Here is a 23256-nt window from a genome sequence, read left to right on the forward strand (position 1 = left end):
AATATTTACTGAGGCCTTATTATAAGGAAGGGATGGAGGCAATTGTTACAGGGATGTAAAAGACATACTAAGAACCTTATCACGTAGTAAGGAAGAAAAGATGTTTACAAATCACTACAGTAAGAGGAAGCATGGAAAAGTATCACATAAATGCTGCCCATACAAAGTGCTAAGATGTTTGACAGGAGAAACCAAGAGTCCATCAGTTAAACCCAAAGTCTAAGGAGGAAGCATGGGACAGTAGAAAGAGTATTGGTTGTAGAGTCAGAAGGACTGAATTCAAATCCTACCACTTATGCTCATTTTTGCCCATGTTCATCCTCACACTGAGCATGTCATTTCCCTTAAATCATATTGCTGAAGACAATAGAATATAAGTTTTCAGACTTGCAAATGACTTCAGTAAAACCATCAATTGAACTTATACCTGAAAATGAATCCCTTCCACTAAAGAAAACAGTCAAAATTAGAAGAGCTATGGGGAATCACTCTAAAATAGTTTCAATGGACTTGTGAACATTCTACACCATTTTGGAAAATAATTTGCAATCATCTAAGAAAAATTGCTAGAAAACTCATAGTCAAGATTCCACCAAGGGGCATAATCCAAAGTGATCAATGACAGAAAGGAAGATTATATACACCTTCAAAATAGCAATAGTAGCACTTTCTACAATAGTAAAAAATTAAAAAAAAAAAACTAAAAACAAGTGTTCACTGAGCAACAGCTGAAAAAATTGTGGTATAAGAATGCAACAAAATATTAGTAAGCTATAAGAAATTATAAATAAAAGGAAGTCAAAGATACATAGGAAAGCTCATGAACCAATCCAAAGCTCAGAAAGCAAAAAGCAAACAAAATTTAAAATGAATGTAATAAAGTAAGTGAAGACAGTACCAAAGGACAATGAAAACCAGATAGAATTTATAGATGAATAATTGGTTTGAGCTGACCGACATTAGAGCACACTTTTCTCATTTCCCTGAAGAGGTAATGGCCTCTGAAGGGTGAGGAATGCTAAATATACTTTTAATTAAAGTCACTGTCTTGGAATGCTTTGTTTACCTTTTCCCCTTGTCCCCTTTCCTCACATATTTTTAACCTGTAGGATAGGGAACGAAGCAATATGGAATATAGGAGAATGAATATAGTATAAAAACACATTAATAAAACATTTCTAGAGTGTTCATACATTCATACTTATTTTCATTTCTTCCTAACCAATCTCTCCAGTCCTGCCAGGCAATTATCCCCAAGACTCTCTTTATCTTGTTCCATCTTCAAGTCTCTCCTAATCTGCATTCCTGGAAGTTGTGACTTACCTACTCCAAGTATTCTTCCTCCTGTCATTCCATCAGTTCTGAAATTCCACCTCCTCTCTTACTACTTAAAAATAGTTACAAGAAGAAAGTGACAATTAATCCTGACTTAAGGCTCACATTCCTCTAGAAGCAATTACTGTCTGAACTCACATTTTCAATTCCTTCAGCTAAGGGGGTAGAGAGGGAAAGAGAGCTAAAAGACTTAAGAGGTTCCAGCTAGAGCCATCAGAAAATGAAGCTGATTCATATACATGAAGCCAATTACCATGAAGGGCACTTTCTTCTGCCTCATTTTGCTTTATTTTCTTTTATCCACAACCTCTATGGTGAGGCCCTACATTCATTCCCCTCAGCATGTGTAAGCATGCATACACACATGCATGCTCACACATGTACAGACATACACACACACACACACACACACACACACACAAATTTGGCCTCAGACCTATTGCTCCCAGACCCAGACATTTTCTAGTCTAGTCTCTAGGATTTGTGGCTTTGATGTTTGGCCTGTTTAATGGTTGCTTTCTTTGATTCCTGTTTAAGGGCATTATGTTTGTCCCAGTTTTTTAACTTCCCTTGACTCTCTGCCTGTTAATCACAAAAACTCTTTGAAGGTATAAAATGAAAACATCATACTTGCATATTAATTTGAATAATGGTGTGACTATCCCCCCACCCCCTGTGTTGGTCTATCGCCAATAGCTTGATGGGCACCTTTATTCGCAGCCCTAAATGTAAACTATATCCATTTACATTAGTTTGTACTGAGCTTAATGTATAGAACTGGGGGGAGGGGGCTGTGGAAAGGAAGGGCTGGTGTTGGTGTTGCGCTGTGTTTTTCATTAAACATTAAGTCTGGGGTCAGGAAAAACTAAATTCAAATCTTACCTCAGACACTCTCACCATCTCCTCCAGCTTATTTTACAGATAAGGAAATTAACATGATTCAAAGCCCAGTGCTCTATCTATCATGGCACCTAGTTATGACCCTGGGAAAGTCACTTAACCTCTGGCTACCTCAGTTTCCTCAACTGTGAAATGAGGATAACATCACCTACCTTGCAGAGTTGTTGAGAAAGTCAAATGAGAGTATTTGTAAAGCACTTAGCACAGTACCTGTTATGCAGGAGATGTTCAAGAAATGTTTATTCTTCTTTTGCACCAGATTTACAATTTAATTTGTATAGGGAACCCCTGATGAGGAAACTTCATAAATCAAAGGTTCAAAACCTGGGGTCCACAGGCCCTCAAGGAAGAGAAGGATAATGTCAAGGTGTCTGCAAACATGGATTGAAAAATATTATATCATTATTTCACTAATCTCTAAAAATTAGCATTTCCTTCAATTATAAGTTTTTTTTTTAAATATTCTGAGACAGGATCCAAAGACTTTATTCAGACTGCCAAAGAAATCCATGACACATAAAAAGGTTAAGAAACTCTGCCCTGGAAGATGGCGGAGTAGAAGCAGGACTTCCCCACTGCTCCAGCTTCCACCTTCCCCAATCCATGTAAAAAGGGTACTCTGAACAAACTTTGGAGCTGCAGAACCCACAAAATGACACAGAGAAGCTAACCTCCCACTGAGGACAACCCAGCAGGCCAGCAGGAATAAGACAGCACAGTGCTCTGGGAGCCAAGCCCAGCCCCATACCAAGGCTTTAGCCCCAGGGAGGGCCTGACCAGCCACTGGCCAGAGGGACTACAGATCAGCAGCAGCTGTGGCCGTTTCCAGATTTATCAACACATAGATGCGAAGGACAAAGTGAGAGGTCAGTGAAGTCTGGACTTTGGGACCCAGTAAGTGGGAGTGCGTGGCTTTTGCCCTGGGGCGAGAAGCCCCTGAGCCGCTAGCACAGACAGTCAGCACCATGTGGCAGCTTCAGCTCCTGGCCTGCAGAGGGTAGAGGGACCAAGCACCAGTCTGAGGGATAATTGCTCTTGCTTTAACCTTCTTGAATCTGGATTGCAGTCTAGGGTGGAGGTCCTGGGGTGTGTGTCCAGCTTGCCAGAGTGTCTGGAGACCTCAGAGAGGGCACCCATCTAATACCTCCTGCAGCTGAAAAAACTCCAGCATTTGGAACAAAAGCTCCCCTGTCTGGTGGCAGAGTCCTACTGTGGCAAAAAGCCCAGGGATCAAGTGACTGAGAGGTGACATGACCAGGCAAAGGAAACAAAGCAGACACAAGATTCCAACATTAGACTCTTATTTTGGAGACAAAAAGGAGCAAAGCATGGAACAGGAGGAAGACAGTGAAGTCAGAACTCCTGCACCAAAAGCTTCAAAGGAAAATACGAGCTGATTACAAGCCATAGAGGACCTTAAGAAGCAGATAAAAGAAGTGGAGAAAAATTGGGAAGAGAAATGAGAATGATGCAAGAAAATTATGAAATGAGAGTAAACAGCCTGACTGAGGAAAATCAAAACCTAAAATATAGACTAACTCAAATGACAAAAGATGCTCAAAAAGGCAATGAGGAGAAGAATGCCTTAAAAAGCTGAATTTGCCAGATGGAAAAAGAATCTCAAAAGCTCAATGAGGAGAATCATTGCTTCAGAATCAGACTGGAGCAAATGGAAACTAATGACTTTATGAGAAAATAAGATGCTGTTAAACAGATCCAAAGAAATGAAAGAATAGAAGGCAATGTGAAATATCTCATGGGAAAAACCACTGACCTGGAAAATAGATCCAGTAGAGATAATTTAAAAATTATTGGACTACATGAAAGCCATGATCAAAGTAAGAACCTAGAGATCATCCTCCAGGAAGTTCTCAAAGAAAACTGCCCTGATGTTTTAGAACCAGAGGGAAAAATAGAGGTTGAAAGAATCCACCGATCACCTCCTGAAAAAGATCCCCAAAATAAAACTCCTAGGAATATTATATCCAGATTCTGGAATTCCCAGATTAAGGAGAGAATATTACAAGCAGCCAGGAAGAAACAATTTGAATATTGTGTAAACACAATCAGGATAACCCAGAATCTGGCAGCTTCTACACTGAGGGATCGAAGGGCTTAGAATATGATATTCCTGAGGTCCAAGGACCTGGGATTAAAACCAAGAGTCACCTACCCAGCAAAACTGAGTATCATGTTTCAGGGGAAAATATGGTCATTCAGTGGAATAGAGGACTTTCAAGCATTCTTGATGAAAAAACCAGAGTGGAATAGAAAATTTGATATTCTGATACAAGAAGCAAGAGAAGCATGAGAAGGTAAACAGGGAAAAGAAATCATAAGGAACTTATCAAAGTTGAACTGTTAACATTCCTACATGGAAAAACAATAATTGTAACTTATGAAGCTTTTCTCAGTAGTTGAAGGGAATCGAAATATATATATATATATATATATATATATATATATATATATATAAAAGGGTATATGGGCATATGAATACATATGTGAATGTGTGTATATATGTTTACAGGTATACATAGATAGAGGGCACAGGACCAATTTAACAGGAAGGGATGATACTTAAAAGGTGAAATTAATAGGTGAGAGAGGAATATAATGAGAGGAGATGGGGAAAGACAGAATGGGGTAACCTATCTCTTATAGAAGGGCAAGGAGAAATGGTTACAATGGAGGGGAAGAATAGGAAGGCAAAAGGGATTGGGTCAACCTTATTCCCATTGAATTTGGCTTGAGGAGGGAATGAAATACACACTAAATAGGGTATCTCACCCTCCAGGAGAGTGGGGGGGGAGAAGGGGATGAAAGGGGGATGATGGAAGGGAGGGCAGGCTGGGGGGGAGGGAAGTTGGAAGCACCCACTTTTGAAAAGGGACATGATCAAAGTAGAGAATAGAACAAGTGGGAGGTGGGATAGGAGGGAGGGAAATATAGTCAGTCTTTTACACTATATCTACTATGTTATTGTTTTGCATTAGCCACACATATACAACCTCTACTGAACTGCTTATCTTCCCAGTAAGGGTGGGTAACAAGGGAGGAAGGGAATGAATATGGAATTCAAAGTTTTAAAATCAAATACTCAAATATATATATTATTAATATTATTTTACATGTAATTGGGAAATAAGATATACAGGCACTGGGGCATAGAGATCCACTGGAAAAGTCAAAAGGAGTATGGGAGAAAATATGGGAGAGAGCAGATTGGAGGAGGGGATATCCTCTGGGACTGCTATTTTGGGGTGCAGGGTAGGGGAAAAATGGGGAGAAAATTTGTAACTTAAAATCTGGCAGAAATGAATGATGTAAATCAGAAGTTAATAAAGCATTTGTAAAGAAAAATAAACAAATAAAAATAAAAGAAACTCTGCCCTGGACTCATGCATTTCAACAGCTGTTTTATAATTTACAAATTTAGACTAGATTTTGGGGGGGAGGGGAGAGTAAACTGAGAGGGTAAGTGATTTGTTTAGGTTCATACAGTCAATGTGAATCAGACATCATCCAGACTCAGGAGTCAGCTCTCCATTCTTCTTGTCATGCTACCTTCAGATAGGTGTCCATTGCTCTTCATGATTATAATGGTGGCAAGAAATTTTTGCTTTTGTCTTCTTTACGTTAAATCCGATTTTATAAAATATTAATCCAAACTCATACACATTTAAAATATGATGTTATTATTCTTGACATTGGTCAAGATATATTGCTGAGGAAAATGTTTATAAGCCCTATTTCCTATTAGTGTGTGTGTAAATATCAGAAGACAATAATAAAGCCTGACCAATTATATATATATATATGGCATTTATATGCCACCTAAAAGTTCAATTAAATATGGCTCTAAATCTTCATTTCACACACATGCACAAACACACACACATATACACAACTCATCTGGCAAAAGGGAACCAGCAAAATATTCTGGGTTCATCAAATATTAAATCTGTTTAGTTTTTTTTTTTTAGAAATTGAGATTTCTGATTAAACAGCACATTCCTCAGTCCCATTCCATATCCACTGCCTTTTCTCTGAGCTTGTTAAATGTAGCCAAGGGGGGGGGGGGAAGTGCCCTGACAAGTAGAGCATTATAGTCACTTACTAATCAGCCACTATATCTTCTCAGTGGCATTATAAGTGAGCTGTCAGCTACTAAAAAATAGCAGCATGAGTTTCACATTCATAAACCGAGAAACCAAGGGAAAAACAATCTATCCTTCCTCCTGAAAACAGATGGGCATTTAAATGGCAATGTTCACACAAGGCACATCTAATTTCCCTGATGAAGTAAGTCAGTAAGTTTCCTGAGAAGTATGCCTCTGGTTTCTCAGCTATGATTAAACTCAGCTTATATTCATTAGGAATTAATGGCAATATGACAGTTGTTTGATGGATCTTCGATGTCACTGGGATGGATATTCTCTTCACTAGCACTATTCTATTCACTAGTTCAAGGTCATGAAGGGCTTAGATAAAATGGAAGCATGGTCCTCTTCTTGGATTATTTTGTTTTATCCATGTGCTTCAATGAATCATTACAAAACATGTTTAGATGTGGTTTAAAAGAGATGTCATTCTTAGCATCTTTGCCCGCTTTTCTATTACTCTACCTTCATTACTGTGAAAGATGACCACAAAAGCTTGAGGACCATTCTAATTTTGTCCAGTTCAAGGGTCATTATGTCAAGTATACACACACAGTTATCCATACATACATGTATATATGTACATATATATAAACATATATGTGTTTCACATGCCCTGAACAGAATGCAACCCCTAGGAATGTAAGAACTGTGTCTGTCTACACAAGCCTCCAATGTGGAATGTGCAGATAAATTTGTGTGGGTGCACATATATATAAGTGTATTCAGGTATGATTTTGAGTGTGTGAATGAATTCATTGGTGCAAGGAGTACTCAATGAATAACTCTTTCAACCAAAGCATGTCAGTGCCTTAACTGTAACTTAAAGTCAGAGCATTTCCTAAAGCAGAAGTGTCAAATATGCTTTAAAATGTAATAGGGAAATGTTTAACAAAATAAATAAAAATACAATAGAACATAGATAATGTTAATACACAGTTTTCTAAATCAAACCTCTGCAGAGAGTAGCCTCATTTCTATTTCAGTCTGACACCACTGGCCCAGAGCACTGAAATTTTAAGTGATTTGCGGAGGGTCACACAGCCATTATATATCAGACTAGATTGGACTTAAGGTTTTCCTGACTCCCTAGCCAACTCTCTTATGTATGTGTGATTACAAGCATGTATTTACCAACTTTCTGGCAATGAGCCTTTTGGTATTTAGATATACTGATCCTCATTTAGTAGACACCAGCTATTACAGGATGTATATACAAAGCCTTTCTAAACTGGTAGACACTAAAAAAAATAGGAACTCCATTAGAATAAGCTTTGAGGACCCGGGGTCACATCCATGCTCTGACAAGGCAGTAAAGTGCCACTTTTGTATAAGTAGGAATTTATGGGAATTATCCAGAGTAGCACAGAAGCCAATTTGTGTCAAAGGCAGGACTGAAACTGAGATTTACCTGACTGAGGCAGCCCATCTCTCCATAGTCACATATCCCTCAACTATACTATATTCAATAAAATTATAATAAACAATAATTCTCAGTAATACACAAAGTGAATTGTTTCTGTATAGAAGAAATTAAGAAGAAAAAGTAGTTTTATTTGGAAGGAGGTTCACATGTTGAGCATTCTTAAGGCAGTTGTTTCAGTACTACCAAATATTAACTAATAAAAACTGTTCATAATTGCTTTAGTTTTTTTTTTACTAACTTGAAGTTATGAAATACAGTAATGAGACTAATATCTTCCCTTCAGCTTAAATCTGTAATACTATAATTGATTAAAGATAACAAAACTAATAAAGCTAAATTATTATTTACTCCCCAAAGTAGTCCCCCTAGGGAAGTTAGACACTTATTACAGCAAAACTGGCTGTCAAAGTAACTCTGAAGGTAATTTCAAAAAAGAAGGTAAAATCCCAAAGGATTTCATTTTGAGAAACCCAGGGCCTCTTTCCTACTTCCTCCTCATTCCTAGTCCCTAAGATGTCTTGTGCAGAAAAAAGAAATTAGGAATATTGTCCTGACTGTTAATGCAGGCAATGTAGGATGGGGATTTATTTTAAGTTATCTTCCTTCTCCCCAAAAAATAAAGCCTCCCCTAATAGATTCATGGGTATTCAAATCAATAGTTAATTTCAAATGCAATTCAATACACTTTTCTTGAATTTTCATTGTGTATATATGCAACTATAACCAGGGTCTGAGGACGAAAGAGTCCTTACCCTCCTAGAGTTTAATGTCTCTGGCATTTATATAAATAACTACAAAACAAATAATAAATAAGTGTATAGAAAATAGCAAAAATATGCTAAATTAGATGGAATGGGATGTCAGAAGAATTTTTCTGGAAATCATTTCCAGATTGTGGAAGGCCTTAAATGCTAAGGTAGAAAGTCTGAATTTTACTCAGTGACAATATTTGTAACTACCTGTGACATGAGTAGATCTATGGATATGAAAAATTATTCTGGGAGCAGATCAAAGTATGGATTGGAAAAACAGAAAGATATAATGCAGAAAGACCTATTAGAAGCATTTGCATCAATCTAATGAGGCACTAATAAGGACTTCTCTTAGGCTAGTGCCAATAGAAAGAAGGAAGAAGATTCAGATGCAAGATATGATGTGGTAGTAGTATCAGTAGGAAAGAGATACAAAAGTTAAAGGAGAAGAAAGAGTAAAATAATTTTTAAAAGATAATAATAGCAATAATAACAAATAATACCATGGTTTCAAATATGAGAGAATGAATCACTGGGGATAGCACAGAGAGAAACAGTGAAGTCAAAAGGAAACAGAAGTTTTAGAGAAAGGAAATGTTCTCAAGTAGTTGAGCCTGAGGTATTGATGGGACACACTGGTAGAAATGCCCCATAAGCAGCAAGAGTTGAAAATTCATGGCTAAGAGAAGTCAGGGCTAAAGTTAGAGCTTTGGAAGTTATCTACATAGAGGTCATCTTGAAGGTGCCAGAATGCTATGCAAGCCATTGAGGTAAAAATAAATTTTCTAAAAAAAAAAAAAAAAGATTGGCATTTACATTGTGCTTTACATACCTTACTGAATTGGAGGCTTACAACAACCATGTGAAGTAATATTATCCTCATTCTACAAATGTGGAAACTGAGGCTCAGAAAGATTATTAGAAGACCATTTTGTATCAATCAATAGTTTTCTATTTTGGAAGCACAAAGAGTCCCACTTTGTGTTAAAGATGTTATCTTGAAATGTAGTCCTTGTTGAAATATGTGTTTTCTGACAAGGCAGAAAAATATGATAGGAAAGGTAAAAGTTGTGGCTTCAGAGGACCCATGTTCAAATCTTACTTAATTTCAAACCCATCATTCTTTCCACCACATCATACTGGAGTTCATCTTCAGCCTACTACATCTATGACCCTGAGCACAACTATGATCTTTGGGCCTTAGTTTCTTCATCAGTAAAATGATATGGTTTGACTAGATGGCCCCTGAGGTTTCTTCCAGCCCCAAATCAATGATCCGTCATTCAAGTACTGCCATGTACTCATTCTGATTACTATAGAGCAATGACATTAAATGTTGCACAGATAGAATCTTTTTCTGATGGAAATAAAACCATATCATAATACATTACCTCAGTGTATGGTTTACTGATGTTAATCTTCTCATTAATATACAGCACAAGAACAACAAATGAACTGACACTCTCTCTCTCTGTCTCTCACACACACACACACACACATACACACACACACAAACACACACACATAACATGTACTTTCACATTTTGGTTACTGCCTTTACAGAGCCATCTAGTAAAGACCATTAAAATATCACCATATGACATGATCAGACAAGAATAAATTAATCCAAGGAATAGACTGATAGGAATTTTGGATGAATAAAAACATAAGTAAGCCAAAACTGAAAATTCACCATGTGGTTTCATCTCAGGGGAATGATAGATTCTGAAACAACAACGAAATGTCATTTCAACCCAAAAGACTTTTTGGAGAGACAACAAGGGATCACGTAGACAGACATTATGGAATGCAGGAATTTGATGATTATCCAGAAATCCCACATGAAGGGGACCTGATGACTAGCCAAAAGTTTGATTAAATACCATACTAGCCTGAATATAAGCTTTGGGTTCCTTCAGTTTTTTGTATAAAATTTTATACTTTATCTGTTTCAGTTTAAATGTAAAAAGTTTTCGTCCCTTCAAATAGATCCTCCTTTGGTGAAATAGATTAAGATGGTATCAATTAGAAGGGGACATAGAAGGATCAGCAAAGAAATATAAAAGTGTGCATACTAATAAAAATTAAGTCCTTCCTGTTGGAAAAAATTGTCCTGAATCTGACTTCACATTAAAATGAGGGAAAAGAGTCTTCAGGAGACTTTTAACCAAGATACATAAGAATCAATCTGAAAGCCAGTGACTCAAAAGAGCAAGTATTTAGGAATCCCTAAAATACTAGTATGGGGCAACTAAGTGGCAGAGTGGATAGAGTACTTGTCCTGGAATCAGGAGGACCTGAATTCAAATCTGATTTCAGACACTTGCTAACTATGTGACACTGGGTCAGTCACTTAACCCTGTTTGCCTCAGTATCCTCATCTGTACAATGTGTTGGAAAAGGAAATGGCAAACTACTCCAATATATTTGACAAGAAAACCCCAAATGAGGTCACAAAGAGATAGACATGACTGAAAGTTCAAACCCCAAGCTACTAGCATAAAGTCCTATCATAATATCCTATTTTCCAAGAAGCTCCCAGAGTTCACTGAGTCATTCCCTAAGAGCAGGGATTAGAGACACTGCCTGATAATTAATAGTTAATGCATTCTGGAAAATTTTTGAACCCAAAGGGAAGAGAATAAATGAAATACATTTAGTACTTTAAGACTTCCAAAATATTTTATTTCTCCCAAGAACCCTCTGCAGTAGGTATTTGCTGTTTCTGTCCTTGTATCATCAGAGCCTTCCACAGTGTCTTGACCATTGGTGAACTGAATGGAATGGCAGTTAAATGATGATTCCTATCTTGAGCCTTCTGGGAGCCTTTAGGCACTCTCGCACTCATCAGCATAGCTATTGTTGGGTCAGCTTCTCCATGACAGTACTAGAGTTATTAGGAAGGTAACATTGGAAATCTAAGAACTTTTCAGAGAAGCATATTCATAGAATTTAGGGGCAGGAAGGAACCTTTAGTCATATAATTCACAGAAAGCTGACATGGAAAGGACTGGATAGAGGCAGAGTCAGGACTAGAATCTTTCCCTCCAGACTCCCATTTCAGTCAATACTCTTGACTGTATAGTATAACATTAGCAGCTCACAATGAGTAAAAGTGCCTCCCTTCCTTCTTTTCAGTGTTGGAGGACTGAATCTAGGAGTGCAGAAACTGTCAGACTTGGTTTATATGTTGGTTAGTTTTACTGAATTGTTTTTCCCTCTTTTTTTTTTCTTTTAGTCTATCATATAGAGAAGCTTGCTGAGGAGAGGTGGTGGTAGAGAAGGCATAGGTATAAGCTTTATTCAGAAATAAAAGTGATAAACCTACTGATCAAATCCTAATTTATACCAAACTGCTTTCCAATTTCCCATAATTCTAAAGGAAGTATTTTTCTCAGTAATTTGTTATTAAACACGGTACTATTGTTTAAAAAAAGAAATAAAGGTGATTATTAAACAAAAAAATCAATAAAAATAAAAGATTTATGGAGTAATTTACACTTTATGAAAGAGCTTCCCTCACAGTACTCTTGGGGAATGACTTGAGAAAGTATTCATGCCATTTTGCAGATGAAGAAAACTGAGGCCCAGAGAAGTTGGGATTTATCTTCTGTCATATATCCAATAAATGATGGAGGCAGATTCAAACTTGGTTCTTCTTATTTCAAATATATTACAGCTTCCAACCATACTCTTCCCCTACTAGCACTCACAATCATACTTTTTGAGCTATTAGAATAAATCAAAAATAGATTTTGACCATAGGGAGAAGTTTCCAAGTTCAGCAAAGGCAGGAAAGAAAGTGTAAATGGGTATGCACCCACATTAGTTTACTGGAAAAGAACAGGGTAATTCTCCTTATTAAAGAGAACTGGAGAAGAGAAGGAATTGAGACATATCTCAATGCTCAAAGCTCTCAGATGTCATTAGCATGGGAAATTCAAGAGAAAAATCAAAATAAGGGTTGAAATCAAACAAAACATAGAATCGAATCCCTTTTTGTCCTGTGGTTACTTCTAAAATATTTTGTTACCATCAAGTCCCCTTCCAGGACATGGGAGGATAACCTAGGTATGAAACTTGCCATCTTAATGTTTTCCATCAGATCCAAAATACTAACCACTCAAACTCAATTTATGAGAAATACTCATTTGATTAAAATATTTAATCCAAAAAGCACTATTTGATGTAGAAAAACAAGACATTATACAATCTCTTTTAGCTCTAAATCTCTACAATCCTACAAAATTAACTGCATAATCTTTGACTTTTTTTAAAGAACAATATTGTAAATTACTATACTCTTTGATCTTAAGCATCTCTACATAATCTTGTCTGCGTATATTTAATGAACTTTGTCAGAGTAAAAATTTAGTAAATCATTATGTCAAAAATAAAATTCATTTTTTCTTTTGATAATCTTAAACCTATTTTTTTATGTGTAAGACCATGAGGTAAATTGCTGTCTTCAAAGGAGTATTCAGTTATATTTAAAAGGTAACATGAGCAAATATGTCTTCTGAATTGGAATGCCTGGAATTTATATGGAGTGTGTCAAATGAAAGTCTGACATGTACGTTAAACAACCAAGGTAGCATCAAATAGGAAAACACTGAACTAAGATTCAACACTTTCCTTAGGATCATACAATTTGCAAGATGCCTTTACTCCATGGCATTTTTCTATAAGAAAAATGCAAAAGAAAATGAGAGTATCATGTTCTCCAGTAGGATTAAATTAAAGTGAGAGATGATGAGGTTACAGAATTATTTTTCAAGTGATATATTTTTTGTAAATTCAGTAACATTAAAATATTTTTTCAAGATAATTTAAAGGCAGGTAACTAGGTAGTAGTAGAATGGGGCTAGGAGGGGAGAATAAAGTCTGTACTGTGAGGCTTTGCTTTTATATTCTGATATTCTTTGTATATTTTTTGATGTAGGAAATTATTTGTGTGTATTTTTAACCTAATCATTATTATAAGCATTTTTCTCATTCTCTATATTTCAGTCTATATGAAAAAGTACAGATTGCTCTCACTTGGTTTTTAGTGACAGTTGTAGTTTATGTATTTTTCAGTCATATCCAAGTCTTCATGACCCATTTGTCATTTTCTTAGCAAAGATACTGGACTAGTATGCCATTTCCTTTTTAGCTCATTTTACAAATGAAGTAACTGAAGCAAACAGGGTTAAGTGACTTGCCTCAGATAACACAATTAGATCGTGTCTGAGGCCAGATTTGAACTGGGAAAGAGAGGAGTCTTCCTGACTCCTAGTCCAGCACTCTATTCACTGCACCAGTCAGCTATCCATTGATTTGACTTTTGGATAACAATAAATATATGACTAATAATAAATAGGATATATCTAAAGGCTTCAGATTTGCAAAGCTCCTTACATGTTATCTCATTTGATCCACATAATAACCTTGTGAGGTAGACATTATTATTATCCACATTTTACAGATAAGTTAACAAGGATGGGAAGATGAAGTGATTTGCCTTCCTAGTAAGTGACTGAGAAAAGCCTGAACTCAAGTCTTCCTGATTCAGTCTTGTTCCCCCTGGCTGCCCCCATAGTTGAAGTACTATTATTACTTCTCTAATACTCCAGTTTTTGAGGTATTGCACAGATTCTCTGTTGACCATTACCACCCCCAAAAGTCTGTGCTGTAGAATTGAAATTTTTTTTTTGGTTTTCATTATTCATATCTGCTCAGGAAATCTAAGCCAGTGAAGGTAGGTGAATTAGAAGAAACATATAAAGGAACAAAGAAAGCTTCAGGGAAGGAGCTAAAACAAAACCCAAAGATATATTTCCCAGGTTTGAAGCGTCCAGGCAAATCTAAAATCAGACTTGAAGATGAGCTCCAACTGATATTTATCTCCCCAAAGAATTTGTGCAATTTTTATCAGTTGAAAATGTGGAAAAGTAACTGAGATGAGACCTCAAAACAGTTCTGAAAAGCTTTGTTCTTGAGCTTATACCTGGTTTCTTCACCTGGGGAAATGTGAAACTCATCATGAAAAGGAAAATTGCCTTCTAGAATCTCTTGAGCTGGTAGAAATCCCTTAGAGCTTTATGTAATAGTAGAATTCTGTTATCTAGCCCTCTGTCATGTGGAAGGCAAATGAATCAGGTTTTATAAAGAGGTGAAAGTAGAAACATGAGTTATCAGTTATTGATGTACACAAAACTATATTTTTGATGATAATAATAATAAGTCAACAAGAATTGATTAGGTAACTACTATGTGCCAAGAAATACATTAGGGATACAAAGGAAAAAGTAGTTAAATAGTCCCTGTCCTCACGCAGCACACATTCTAAGGGAGAAGACAATAGGTTCATTTATAAATGTACTTACATACTCTTATGATATACTCCTATGTCTCTCTTCCCTTTCTTAAACTTTTGGGGAACAGTTGTCTAAATTCATTATCTCCACTGCCTTTTCTCTCACTTCTTAACTCTCACTAATCAGTCTTCCCACCTCATTATTTCAATTAATCATCTCTCCAAAATCACTAACATTCTCTTAATTGTCAGATCTAATGGTCTTTTCTCATTCTTTAAACTTATTGGACCCATCTACTGTTATTGACACCACTGGACATTCTTTTCTCTCTCCAAACAGGTGTTTCTCTGCTCTTCCACAACTAGTCCTTTTATACCTGTGCTTTGTATTCCATTCATCTTCCTTCCCTTTCCTTTCTTTTCTTTTCTTCCTTTCCTTTTCCTTTTTCCTTTCCTATGTCTTCCTCTCCTCTGAACTCCAACAGCACTTTTTAGCTGGATCATTAGTCTAGAAATAATTACAAACTACATTGTGTTTCTATTTAACTAGATTCTAAGCTCAAAGGTAAGCCCCATATCTCATGACTTCTTTGAAGCCACCAAAGTATTTATACAATAAACATTTGTTGAGGAATGCAATACCAAAAAGCATAATGACACATTCCTATAAACCCTACAATTGATAGAGGGGGAAAAGGTCCAGAAAGATAAAAATGGATCTACAGATAGATAGAGATGGATGGATAGATGGATAAGTAAATAAATTAATGAATACATTAAAAATAATTAAATGGAGGAATGAGTGAATAAATGAATGATTTAATTAATCACTTGATTAGTGAATGGATAAATAAGAGTATTGATTATTCTTCACTGTCAAGTGAAGATACTTGTTTCCAAATGCCTTCAATTCTGGGCCCCAAAGTGAATTTTCTACATACCTGTCCAGTCTCCAACTATTTTCAGATGAACCCCAAATATTGCTTTGGTTTCAGTTGGGCACTAAAAAATAAATAAATAAAGCATCAATCTATTCTGAAGGATAATGGAATATCCAATTAACATTGAAACAAATTTTCTTCATGCAGAAAAATCCCAAATCAATAGAAAAATGAAAAGCAAGGGAGAAAACATTAAATTCTATATAAATTCTTATTTAAAACAAATAACAAAGTAAACACGTAAAAAATGCAGTCAACTAAAATATGTTTACTCTGGATTCCAAAAGAAAAGCTAAGCATTTTCCTTTCCAAATATATAAATAACTACACAAAATAATATTAAATTCTAAACAGTTGCTATAACTCTTATTAAAAAGCATTATTTGCTGATTGTATGCCCACTGGCCTAAGTAACTATTTTATACCACAAATGAAAAGAGGCCATTTTTTCCAATTAGTCCAAATACAGATGTTATTAAAATCTCAGAAATAAAAACCCACATCATCTTCTGCTTTCTTCTCACCAACACCATTCATTTTCAGCATCATAATATGCTCTCCCTAAATGTGATAAGTGAATGCCTATTGGTATAGCTGCATTCACTTCCACTCCTAACAATGCTGAGGAGCAAACTGTGCTATGGGCATGATAACGATGATGATGATGATGATGATGATGATGATGATGATAAAATTAGTGCAATCTCATGAAGATGGGGACAAAAGAGGAGAGGGGGGGTGGAAATTTGATAGGAACAGAAGACCAAGAATGTGATACAAGGGAAAATATGGTTCTCTGAAACCTCAAGCAAACTAAGGAATAGAGGCATAGACAAGGAAGAAAAATGCATAGAAACTGATAGTGCTTCTGAAGGTCTTCAACAAAATGAGAGAGAGAGTCCAGGGCACACAAACTAACTGTGGTGACAGAATCAGATTAAGGTACTGAACAGTAGTGAGACAGTAAGAAAGATAGAAAAATAAAGATATGAGATAAACTAATTGAAACCACATAGGTGAAATCTTGGTTAGAAGAGCAATTTGGGAGGGGAAATTGTAGTATTAATGACTACTTGTCAAAGAAAGTCAGATGATAACGAGAATTCCTATAATCTTCACATTTTAAGAATCAGAATTAATGTAACCTGTATTTCAAAACTTGTGTTTGTTTTTATTGAGGGTTTTTCTAACGACATAAAAAACCATCAATAGGAAATCAAAAAAGCTCAAAAGCAATCATCCCCTTTTCTTATTTAATTATGTAGAAATACTCCATTATTTTTCTTTCATATTTATTTGTTTAATTTCAAATCAACAGGGCTGTTCCATCTCATTTGCTAAATTAACATTCCAAATATCAACTTTGCCAAAAATTATTTTTACCTTCTTCACATACATTTGTATAAGCTCCTAACAGAGAAGAACTGTCTCACTTGTGAATAGGTATCCCTAGTGCCTAGTCAATGTTCATTAGTCTAATATTTTAATTATTCTATTTACTTTCTGATGTTGGGCAATTGTTGGGGAGGTTGGGCAAATCTGTCTCTTCTTCTATAATAGTCTGTATTGCCTGCAATGCTGGAGTGTGGCATATCTCAAATGATATAATGTACCTAAATAGATCTGTAGACCCTTTATTTGCAGTAATATACATATCTTTTTTTAATTACATTACACATGTAAATTACATTACACATGTAAAAGATGCATCAAAGTAGAGCATCTAGAGTACTGACCTCCAAATCAGGAAGAGCTGCTCTTGCCCCTGACCTATGCTAACTATGTGACCATGGACAAGTCAGTTAACCTCTGAGTGCTCTAAGCAACCCTCTAAGATAAGTTGCTGTTAAGGCACTCACCTACATTGATAGAGGAGATTTCCTCACTGGAAACTCTCTTTACCACTGAAATCACAAATCCAGCCCCAATCTGTAAAAATGTAGGCAGTAAGTAATACACACTCTAAATCCCTCAGAGTGTTTTATTAGGGAAATGCTATACAAACCTTAAAATATCACAAAGATGAGCATTTTTGTTGTTATTGTTACTTTTGGTCTTTTTATAATTATTATTCTCAGTCTCCTTTTGTTCCATGGAGCTCAGATAGAAAAATCATGGAACAAGTCAATATTCTGCCAATATTCTTTTATATTTAATGTTCAATGGGCTATTTGACAGGGTGCTAAAATAATGACCTCTTGTTGAGGGATAAAAACATCGGGTTGAAAATAGTCTTTGTAGACTTACTACAAATATTTTCAAAATAGCTCCAGTAGCAAGAAGGCCAACAAGGATGGCATAGTTAAATACTTCATCTAGTTCCTCCATGGTTCTGATCTCCTCTGCTAAGTCTTTATACTTTGAAACACTTTCATTTCATGTAACTTGAAGATTATAACTACTTGGGATGGTGAGATTTATTAAAAATATCAGTGATATAAAAACAAAAGATATTAACAAAAATTCTTTTAAAAACTGTTAAATGTAAATTAAGCTTTAAAAAAAATTGGATCAATTTTATGTTCATGTTTCTATGGAAAAAAAAAATATTGTTCTCTGATAATGGTCCAGATTCAGTGCAGTTGGATTCTCTGGGATATTTTCAGAACCCATTTATTGTATGGTGATTTGTCATGTTATTCCAATAAAGAGAGTGAGCAATTTCTGATGTATAATATTACCCATCAGGTCATATCATTTCAGTTGTTCAGTAGTTGCTAAATGTTTATAGTCTGCCCTGATATAGCATAGTTTCCATCATTTATTTGTACAGTCTACATTGATCACTAAGTCTGGGCTTCTTAAACATAAACCTTTTAGCCTTCATGCTAAAGTGATTTAGAGCACTGTTTTCCTGCATGGGCCAAGGCTGCACTGTATCCAGCACTTAGCATGGTGGCTGGCACATAGTGAGGACAGAATAAATGTTTATGCTGTTGTCATTTATAATGATGAAAATTATAATAATCAAGGTGACATGATTTCACTCACTCATCTTTCCCTTCCCCCTTCACATTTTCAGAGAAAGTTCTATGTAGTGGTAGAGTCAAGGGTGGTGACTAGGGAATAGGAACTGTCTAATGGAAAGAGAAAGGGTAAGATTATTCCTAACTGACAATGTCTACATTCCAAAGGAATGGTATAGAAATGGGAGTAACACCCCCTCTGGGCTTTTTCCCCTCAACTTTATGGCCAGATACAAACTTTATACCACAAGGAAATCCATAGGATTCAGTCATTTGCTCAGTTCTTCTTTGCCAATATATTGTTCCTGAATTCATGAAGATATCTGTGATCCATGGGGGGATTTTAGATGTCATTCTTGGGATTCAGTAACTTTATAGGCCCCATTAGGACATGACTTTCAGTTAAATTAGACAATGGTTATGTCATAGACCTTTAGTTATCTGCTTATTCCAGAAATATTTCTATTTCTGTTCCTTTTTTTACCTGTTTATCACATACTCTAAGAATGTCTATCAATCTTCTCTCTTATTGGTGAAAAAAAATTGTTCTTTCTAGAGTTACCTTAGTTTAATGGGATCTCTGCATTATTAATACTGAATAGGTTTTCATTAGGACATTTTAAAAATATTTTATGATCCACTTAGTAATGGTGGTGATAGTTTTAGTAGTAATAGGAGGAGGAGGAGTAAATGAGTTTAAAAAAATGTGATCATTATAGATAATTTTCAAAGGAGAGTAAGGGATAGAAAACCAAAAAGGAAATAGTCTTTGTACTCAAAAAGTTTACATCCCATCCAAGAAGACATATATGGTAAATACAATTATATACAACATGTATGTGAAAAATATGTTAATTTGGGCAGAAAAAGATGAGCGATGATTTACTAGGAAATATGACATGCTACTTAAGTGTTATTCTTTTATTTCCTTGCCCATATTTTGACCCTTTGCATTTGTGCAGTTTTAATAGTATGGGACACAATTAAAGATAATTTATATTTTAAAAGACTAACCAATACAACTCCATATTCAAGGCAATTCTCAATTATCCTAGCCTATGAAGAGTATTGCTGACCAAGAGCATATTAAAAATAAAAACAGTCCTGCTTCTGTAACTGAATGTCCCTCCACAAGCATCTATTAGAGGAGTACTAAGCTAAAGTGAAACATAGCCTTTTTCTATTCTCCACATTTAATCTCCTCTCTATTAATATAGATAAGTAGGCATTGACCACTGGGCAACTAGATGGTAAAGTAGATAGAGTGCTGGGCCTGGAATCAGGAAGACATTAGTTCAAATTCACCTCAGACACTTACTAGCTGTGTAACCCTGGGCAAATCACTTAATACTGTTTGCTTCAGTTTCTTCATCTGCAAAATGTGCTAGAGAAGGAAATGACAAACCACTCCAGTATCTCTGCCAAGAAAATCCCCAATGGGGTCACAGACAATCAGACATGACTGAAAAAGCACTGAACATGTGTTGATTTTTTTAATGATTACATCAGAGGCCAAACAGAAATCTATTCTTTTCTAATCTTCCATTCCATTAGACAAATAAATCAGTATCTCAGTTCTCAATGAATGTATATGAATGAGGTTATACAGAAACAAAATGCATTGGATTTGGAGGCACAAGCCTACAGTTAAGTCCTTGGAATTTTCCAAGTTCACCACTTCGAATCTAGCTGGTCTTGGTTAAATCATTTAAATTTGCAGTCTCAATTTCTTCATCTTGAAAACAGGGATAATCTCCCTCAACTTAAAAGTTTAAATGAGGCAGTCCATTGGAAAGGCTTATCTGTAAATTGTCATGTAAATGTGACAATTATTAATATAGTCCATAGTTTGGTCCATCTAAAACTTAAGGGAAAAGATAATTGGATTATAGACTCACTATCTAGTTCAAATAGCTCATTTTATAGATAAGGAAACTGAAGCCCAGGGATATTAAGTAAGTTGTCCAAGGTCACACAAGTCCTATGCTGTGAAGATGAACACATATTGCCCAACTATAAAGCTAGTGGTCATACCAAGGTCCATTGTTCCTCCTTCAATCCCTTCTTTCCTTGCTTCCTTCCTTCTTCCCTCCCTTCCCTCACTTCCTTCCTTCCCTTGACTCTTTAAAAATCTAGAGATAACTGAAAGACATACTTTGAAATGGTCTTAATCAACTGCAGAAAACTTGTTAATTCCCCTCAAGGCAAATTGAAAAAAGGATCAGTAGCCAATTTGAAGGGGGTACTATGTGAATAACAAAAAAAAGACCTTTAGCATGATGTTTTCTTTGAAAAAGTAATGAAAGAAAATTAAAGTCAATGTTTAAATGACTCCCCCATACCAATAATGTTAGATTCACTGACTTATTTTAAAACATAATCAAGTAACTTAATTACTCTTTCACGGCATCCAGATCTGCTTTTCATTAGGATTTAGAAAGCTACCCAAGAGAAAAATGCCAATGATGTTAATTTCTAAACTTTGCTTGGAGTGATGGGGGAGGGGTGTGTTACATGAGGGAGGTGGAGGAGAAGGAGGGATGATTTTCAAGACAGAGTTTTCCTCTAGTTTCCTTGGAAATACAAAATTTGTTTGGGTCTTGTTTACCTTCATGCAAAGTCTAAGATAATTCAGACCTCTAGTAGAGGTAAAAGAAATAGTGAGTGGGAAATAATTACTATGTGACAATGGACCAGGTAGAAAAGAATCTCAAATGCTCTGGAGAAAAACTAATTCATTTTCTGATGATTTGTTTCGTGTGGTGTTTTGTTCTAAATGTGTTCAATGACTCATCGTTTTATAACATTGCACATTAAAATACAGGCTGATTATGGAAGAATAGCAAAATAAAAAAGTTGCTCAATGCTGCTCATATCTGAGCATTCTATAAAAGGATGACACTAACAGGGAGGATGAAAAAGGACTTTAAAAACCAATGTGTTTGTTTTTCAGATTAAGAAAATTTCAGTAATAAATAGCTTACATTAATTAAGTGGCCCTGCTCTGGTGAGCACTTTTATCAGGGAGTTGGATAAAGGTATGGTTGGTAGGCTTATACAATTTTCAGAGGACCCCAAAGTTGGGCTACGTTAATAACATACAGCATCTTGACAGGCGAGAACACTGGGGTGAATGTAATAAAATAAAATTCAACAGGATTAAATATGAAGTCTCACATTTGGGTTTTGGCCTGGGCAGAAACTCAAAATCAGTTCTACTATGATACAATAACACACCTAGAACTCAAGCATACATTAGGCCATAGCTCTTAAATAGTGGTGCCTTTAAAGATACAATAATGAGTGCAGCTCCAGTGGACCTTAACCTGTCTGAAAACCCCAGCTCAGTAACTGGAGGTAGACATTTTTTCCTCCCACTAAGGTTGACATCAGTTTTGAAAGATTTTAGGAGATGCCAAGAAGCAGGCAAAGCAGCTAGTATATATTTTGTGAGAAGACCTCTCCAGTCATTGCCAGCATGTTATAATTAATTCCTAATTCTTACAATCTATCCTCTGACTTCTGGCCTCCAAAGACCTGGTGGGCAAGATCAATAGAGTCCATGAATAATCGTAAAGTTTTAGTGAAGTGCATAACCCTATCTGGTAAAGGTAAAAAAAAGATGTCATCTCCATAGCATGGCAACTCTTGATGCTTTTGGCCTACCAATTCATTAAACAGGTATTAGTCTGGGGTCCCTCTTCCATTCCTTCATACACTAGATTCTCACTTTCAGACTAGATGGTGATTGCATGGTCAGACACAAAGCACTATATCATAAACAAAGTGAAAGGGCCATATCAGTTTCAAATCATAAACAAGAAAAAAAGTACTATTGTGGGGCTACACACCACTGTCCAATGCTACACAAGTGTCATTGCCAACACTGATGCTTGCTGGTAGGTCATGAAGTGACTCCTTCACCTTCTCTGCTTTTCCTTTGCAACTGGTTATCTGGCAAACATACGAGGCCAACTTGGCACTAGGAGGGAGGATGATCTTTCTTACTGTGATTATACCAATTGTTTCCTCCCCAGATTCAGAATCTATTCTATTCTGATGCACTAAAGCACCCAGGTCTTAAATTTACAACCAAGCAGCACAAAGATATATATTTAGCATAGTGGAACTCTTGGAAATAGATTCTCCTTCTTTCAGATATGAGGAGCTTTTTAAGGATAGGCAGAGAAGAAACTATATGTTCTTTTGAGAAGGCCTTCCCTTCCAGACGGACACCTTAAATTAAAGGGCCTGCACCTGTGCTCCAGGTCATTCCCCCTGAAGGAATTTTTCATCACCTCTTGCCAGAATTGTTGGGTTACCAGAGTTTTTAAAAATACAAGTGCGGGGGGGGGGGGGGGGGGGAGGGGGTGGGGAGGGCTACAAAAAAATACCAACCGAAAGAGGGGGCAGCGAAGTGACTGCTACTCAGTCATCAGACAGAAACACACAAAAACAACAAACTCTTACATAGC

General features: G+C 36.1%; 1 protein-coding gene across 3 annotated transcripts in view; it reads right to left on the reverse strand.

Moving 5' to 3' along the window:
- The window catches only part of NOX4 (NADPH oxidase 4), a 258114-nt gene that overhangs the window by 105556 nt on the left and 129302 nt on the right, over window positions 1-23256 (reverse strand). For all 3 annotated transcript variants that reach the window (XM_069071048.1, XM_069071047.1, XM_069071049.1), the window contains one exon: window positions 15816-15876. In XM_069071048.1, coding sequence (XP_068927149.1) covers window positions 15816-15876 — 61 coding nt within the window. The remainder of the gene's footprint in view (window positions 1-15815; window positions 15877-23256) is intronic.

This window comes from Petaurus breviceps, unplaced genomic scaffold, assembly GCF_028583685.1.
Source record: "Petaurus breviceps papuanus isolate PSGF00001 unplaced genomic scaffold, PetGlider_PUasm1.0 90823, whole genome shotgun sequence".
Taxonomy (NCBI): Eukaryota; Metazoa; Chordata; class Mammalia; order Diprotodontia; family Petauridae; genus Petaurus; species Petaurus breviceps.